Source organism: Mus caroli, chromosome 1, assembly GCF_900094665.2.
Source record: "Mus caroli chromosome 1, CAROLI_EIJ_v1.1, whole genome shotgun sequence".
Lineage (NCBI taxonomy): Eukaryota > Metazoa > Chordata > Mammalia > Rodentia > Muridae > Mus > Mus caroli.
The window spans coordinates 68,258,916-68,265,169 of record NC_034570.1 but is presented as its reverse complement, the minus strand read 5'-3'; the positions used below and the strand labels follow the sequence as shown (position 1 = coordinate 68,265,169).

At 45.8% G+C, this 6,254-nt stretch overlaps 1 protein-coding gene across 1 annotated transcript in view; it reads right to left on the bottom strand.

Moving 5' to 3' along the window:
• Positions 1-4,903, bottom strand: part of LOC110290578 (sterol 26-hydroxylase, mitochondrial) — a 26,173-nt gene extending 21,270 nt beyond the window's left edge. Inside the window, exon 1 of the mRNA XM_021157133.2 lies at positions 4,197-4,903. Coding sequence (XP_021012792.1) covers positions 4,197-4,451 — 255 coding nt within the window. The 5' untranslated portion in view covers positions 4,452-4,903. The remainder of the gene's footprint in view (positions 1-4,196) is intronic.
• Between the last annotated feature and the right edge of the window lie 1,351 nt (positions 4,904-6,254).

The following is a 6,254-nucleotide window of genomic DNA, read 5'->3' as shown; positions in this document are numbered from 1 at the left end:
AAAAAAAAAAAAAGAGGATAGTAGAGCCAGAGAATGGCAGAGAGAGGGAGAGAGTAGAGAAATGGGGACCGGCCATGGCCACGTGGAGAGAGGGGCAAAGGGAATTGGGAGTAAGGGGCAAGAGGCAAGAGAAAGGCAAGAGCATAGAGGGTAAGAGCGAGGACCTCACTGTTATAGTCTGGTGTGATTACTTCCTAGGCAATAGCCCACCCTATTTGGAAAACTTCCTGCAGATCAGCATAAAGATGAACTTTCATGAACTGTTTCGGAGTTAGTGGCTTTATAGAATTCCTGATTTGATGCAAATAATTTTATGAATAAAGTTTAAAGAGATGGTTTTAGTTGTTTTGCCAGAAAAATGTAATAAAGTTAGAACCAAGACTAGAACGTGCATCTCCTCGTGGATTAGGAAGTAAATGCTGCATAATAAGGAATACAATAAACTTTCATAAATTGCACTAAGAAGAGAAAGAGGTTTGGGACAAATTTATATCCAAGGAAAAACATTCATTCTAGGTCAAGTCCAAAGATGAGGCCACAGGTGTACACTATGATGAAGCAAGGCCATGTGAAACTGTTGCTTTGAACTTCTAATGAGTTTATAGAATGAAACATTGATTTGACTTTACTATTGACATGCTTCTGTAACTCCCCTTTTGTGTAACATTTTATCTCCAAAGTAACTTTTTCTTACATAGAGAAGTTTTCTCTAAAAGGCTGAAAGCAATAACAAAGGTTGCCTACTCTCCTCGGGTCCAGATGTTCTGAAGTAGAATGGTTGCCAGGTAGGCCTAGAGGCTGCTGTCCAGAGGCACCTATGTCTCAGCTCATGCTTTCCCAAACACTGCTTAAATGGGCTCCTGTATAGCTGGTGCCGCTGGTGCATGAGAGGGTAAACTGAAAATCCTAACAGAGTGAGTGTAGCTTATGTCCAGTGCACACAGAACCCAGTGGCTATGGGACCACAATGATTCAGAGCATTAGAGGAAGGAGGAAAAGAAGGAGGGGGAGGGGGAAGGAGAGGAGGGAGCCTTCTGACAACCTGGCCCAGCTGGTTAGGGTGTGCTTGCTTCAACACCTTATGACCCGTGTTGGATCCCTGGCACTCACATGATAGGAAAAAGTCATAAGTTGTTTTCTCAACATGTGTCATGTCATGATCATACATATGTGTACACATGTACACACACATATACACTCACACATTAAATGTAAAAAAAATTGTAATGAAGAAGAAGAAGAAGAAGAAGAAGAAGAAGAAGAAGAAGAAGAAGAAGAAGAAGAAGCTGCCACCTAGGTAGACAGGAGTTTGCCACAGAGTCTTCATTTAAAGGTTTAAGGGAGCCATAACTGATACCCCAGAAAGGTAGGGTAACAGGTACTAGAGAAGCACAGCAGGCAATGAGATGCCATCTCCAACCCAGTGTGCACAAGATGCAGGACTTAGGGTTTTAGGACATGTCCACACAGATGGGTTTCAGTTTTATAGGTCTCTGTGACCTCTCTCTCCTGGCCCACTCCCCCCCATCATGTGTGGATACAGGTAAGTTTTTCACTTTACAGGCTAAGCGCAGACAGGAGTCATCTTGAGGGTTCAATCACTCTAGACTTTTGACTTGGTGCTCAAAGAAGACTTTGAGAACTATTGGCACAGTTGAATGCATTTCCCCTTGTGAGAAGAACATGAAACTGGGGTGTCCGGTGGGATGCCATGGCTCAGGTATGGTCTGCCTTCCTCAAAGGTGTGTGGGTATTGAAAGCTTGATCCACAATGTAACAGTACGGAAAGGTTCTGGGACCTCTAAGAGATGGGGCCTAAAAGAGTTTGGGGTTGGGTTATAATCATCCTGGGCTCCAAAGAGTAGATTAATTCCCACAAAACAGGTTGTTATTTAAAAAAATAAAATAAAATAAAGCAAGCCTTACTGGGCTTGCTGGCACATGCCTTTAATACAGCACGCCCCGAGTCAGAAGTAGGTGGATCTCTGAGTTCAAGACCAGTTGTGCCAGCCTGGTCTACAGAGTGAGTTCCAGGACAGCCAGCCAATGTACAGTCTTTTCCCATAGTCTCACTACTGCTCTGACCACATGACCTCTCTCTTCCTTGTCACAGGCAAGCTCGTGTCATGTGATGCCACTCGCCACAATACATACAGTAACAAGACCTGAATCAGAAGCTAGCTAAATGGAGCCACCCATTTGGAGTTTCCATTTCCAAAATCGTGAACAAAATAAACCTTTTCTTTACAACGTAGTCGCTCTTCAGCGCTGTGTTACGGTTAAAACAAACAGCCTAAGATTCAGGAGCAGATCATGACCAAAGGAGACTCAACTATAGTTCTCCACCTCAGCATTTAAGACTGTTTAAACGACAAGCCAATGCTAACGATACAGAGCAAGTTAAACACATGGTCTTCCGCAGTGATGTTGTTGCCCTGTTTTATGGAAGTGCCACACTCTCCTAACTCACAGCAGCCCCAAGCACAGGAAGTGAGGATTAATGTATTCCTCATGGGCCGCTCAGATTCATACGATCAAGATGTTTAGAGTCCTAACACTGCCGCCATCTGTACCTGTTTAAAAGGCCATTCACAGGGCTGTGTGGATGGAGCAGCAGGCAAGTTTTCTTGATGCTCTACATGGGACCTGAGTCTGGTTCCTGGTACCCATGAACTACCTGTAACTCCAGTTCTCACAGATCCTCCTCTGGTCTCTTCATACAAACAGACACGAACACTCAAACACACACACATAGAAATAAAATAAATCATTTTTAAAAAATCTACCTCTGGGCCATGATGGTCTATATATACAGTATCCCAGCACTCAGGAGGCTGAGGCAGGAGGAAAGAGTTAAAGCCAACCTAGGCTATATAGGAAAACATTGTCTTAGCAAACAGCCAAAACCCTATATATTCATGGGTTTGCTTCCCCATTCTCCAAAGCCATCTAGAATTACATCTTGAGCAAATCCCCCTGAGGAAGCTTCAGTCCCTAGACCCTAGGCATCAGGTATTCCCCAGGCCTCTCAATTTCTAGAGATTGAAATCAAGCTAGAGAACTTAGAGGACCTTTCAACTCCTTTGTTTCTTGGCCTAGAGATTATCAGGTCTGCAGGAAATAGTTCATATTCCCTCTCTCTTTGTGTGTGTCTTTCTATCTCTGTCTGTCTCTCTCCCTCTCTCCTTCTCTTCCTCTCTTCCTCCCTTCCTCCCTCCCCCCTCCCTTCTGTTCTCACTATGTAGCACTGGCTAGCCTGTAATTTATACAGATTCTAATGCCTCTCCCTCCTGATTTCTGGGATTAAAGGTATTTGTTGCGCCACCATGCCAGGCTTCCTGCTTGCTTGCTTGCTTGCTTGTTTGCTTGCTTACAATTTGTATTCTTTTTAATTATGCACATGTGTGTATGTATGTGCTCATGAGTGCATGGTCCTGGAAGGGCAGAGACATCAGATTCCCCTGGGTGGTTGTAAACTGACTGACAAGGGTGCTGACTGACTCAGGTCCTCTGGAAAAGAGAGATGTCCTCCTAACCATGGAGCCCTCTCTCCAGTCCCAGGGAATGGTTTGGTTTGGTTTGTTTTTTTTTAAAATCATCTCTCAGTACCTCCTGAGTCTGACAGGGATAGCAGCACAGACAAACTTTCCTGGCTGCTGGATTTCTCTTTCTCTGCCCCCATCTTCACCCTCCTCTCTGTCTGGCAGGGTCAAGGTGCAATTACATCAGAAATTCCTTTGCCTGCTTCCTAATGTGTTTTCTTTCCCTGAGAAGCAATCTTTTTTTGTTTTCTTCTGTGGACAAATGTGTCCTACAGATTGCAAAGTAGCTTCCAAAGTTAACTCCTTTGGAAGAAGCAGGAGGGGAATGGCATCTCTGAAGTAACAGGGTTCCCCCAACACAACACCGGGCACTTTATACATTAGCATGAGTCATTCTCTCCCAACACAACGTCTTCCTCTCCCAGCTTGTGCCCACCACACTGATGGTGATCTCTTTATCGATGACACCCATCGCCTGTTTTAGCTCCAAGGATTCTCTCTGCATCCTGCATACCCTTTCAGTTTATGGCTCGAGCCTCAGACAGTGGTGAGCTAAGTTCTATTTACTGTTTATACCTCTTCTCTCCCATAGCCAGCTTCTTTTTCTGTCCCAGTGCCCAGCCCCAGGTGGCGATGCCGCTGTCCGATGGTTACCTGGAGGTCGGGCAAGTGCAGCACATAGCCTCGTAGAAATAGCTGGAATAAAAATTGTAGCGTTCGGGTCCCCGGAAGCTCCGCCGGACTCCGCAGGCGCGGCCGATCTTGACCTGGACCCTCCGTACTCTCCTGTGCCTGGAGGGCTGCAGGGATCGTGGCCTTGGCTCTGGCCCCTTGTGGGCAGAGGCCACGGCCCACCACACGCGGGTCCAGGAGCGTCCATCTCAGCCTCGTGCGGCTCCACGCAGCCATGTATCGTGCCTGAGAAGCCAAGAGTTTAGATCCAGAGACTATGAGCCCTATCCAGGCAAGGAGGCAGACAGAACTCGGGCTTTGCGACCTGGCGACTTTAAAGGCAGAGGTGGTCCCGGGGCCGGCCAATAGAGGACCAGCCAGATCCTTTCATAACCCCTTCCAATCAGGATCTGTCGAACACACAAACGCCGCCTTCTCCAGCTGCAAGACCTCTACTAAAAAGGCAGGCAGAGGTGGACAAGGTGAACTAGGGAGCTCTCTAGAGTTAGCAGTCTCCTCATCCACGGACTCTCAAGAACTTCGCTGGCTCTCAGTTGTGAGGTGGAGCACAGCAGTCAACTTCCAAGTCCCTCAGGCCCCACCCAGCTAGGCTTGCCTTTGCTTGACCTGCAGAGCGCCACCTCTGGTGTCCCTCACTTTCCAGATGGCCCGGGAACGCGCTGCTGTTCCCCAGAGGCTGAAGCTGATTGTGGACCTGGGACAGCAGTCACGTGAGGCCCAGAGAGGAGGAAAACAAAACAAATTGCGGTATTAGGGATTTTTTTTTAAGAGTGTCATTTCCGCTTTTGAGAACAGATTTAGGGATTTGATTTTGCTTTCGTTTTCCTGTTTTGTTTTGTTTGAAGACGTGTAGGCCAGGCTGTGCTCAATTCTCCGCCTTCCTGCCCCAACCTCCAGAGTGCAGGGATTAAGGATTTTGAACCAGTTATGGTTGCGCAAGCCTCTAATTTCAGCATTTGTGAGGCAGAGGTAAGTGAACTCTGTGAGTCCCAGGTCAGCCTGATCTACATAGCAAGTTCCAGGTCAGCGAGTGGTAGATAATCAAACTCTGTCTCAAAAAAAAAAAAAAAAAACAACAACAACAAAAAAAAACTAAACTAAACTAACAACAACAACAACAAAATTTTAAAAAGAGGAAGGGCTGAAGAGATGGCTGCTCTTCCAGAGGGGAAGTTCACAGCCTCTGAAACCCCTCTGTGTGCACCAGGCATGCAAGTGGCACACAGACAATATGCAGGAAACACACCCATACACATACCATAAATTTTTAAATTTGTATTTTTAAAAAAGACTGCCCACCTATATGGCCTGGCTTCAGATTATTCCAATAAAGCAAAAAGAATAAAATGGGACAGAAAATTTGCCCCAAGGGGGGAAAAAAAACCAAATAACCAAGTGTTGTTTCATGAGCTGTTTTATGTATATTGGAAGTTTCGCTTTCTTTTGTTGGTGGTGGGTTGTTTGGTCGGTTTGAGACAGGGTTTCTCTGTATAGCTCCAACTGTCCTGGAACTTGTTCTGTAGACCAGGCTGGAACTCAAGAGACCTGCCTGCTTCTGTCTCTAAGTGCTGGAATTAAAAGTGTGTGCCACCATGCCTGGCTAGAAGTGTAATTTTCATAAAGTTAAAAACACAGGGCTATAGATGTGGCTCAGAGCACTTGTGGCTGTTGTAGAGGACTTGGGTTTGAGTCCCAGGACCTGTGTGCTGGATGGACAGGTAGACACAGGTGGTTCACAACCATCCATAACTCCAGGGATCAGCTGTCCTCTTCTAATTTCCATGGCAACCAAACATGCACATAGTTCACATACATACATGCAAGGAAAAAATTACATAAGATTAAAATGAATAAATCTGATTTTATTTATTTATTTTTTATTTTTTTATTTTTTGGTTTTTCGAGACAGGGTTTCTCTGTGTAGTCGTGGCTGTCCTGGAACTCACTCTGTAGCCCAGGCTGGCCTCGAACTCAGAAATCCGCCTGCCTCTGCCTCCCGAGTGCTGGGATTAAAGGCGT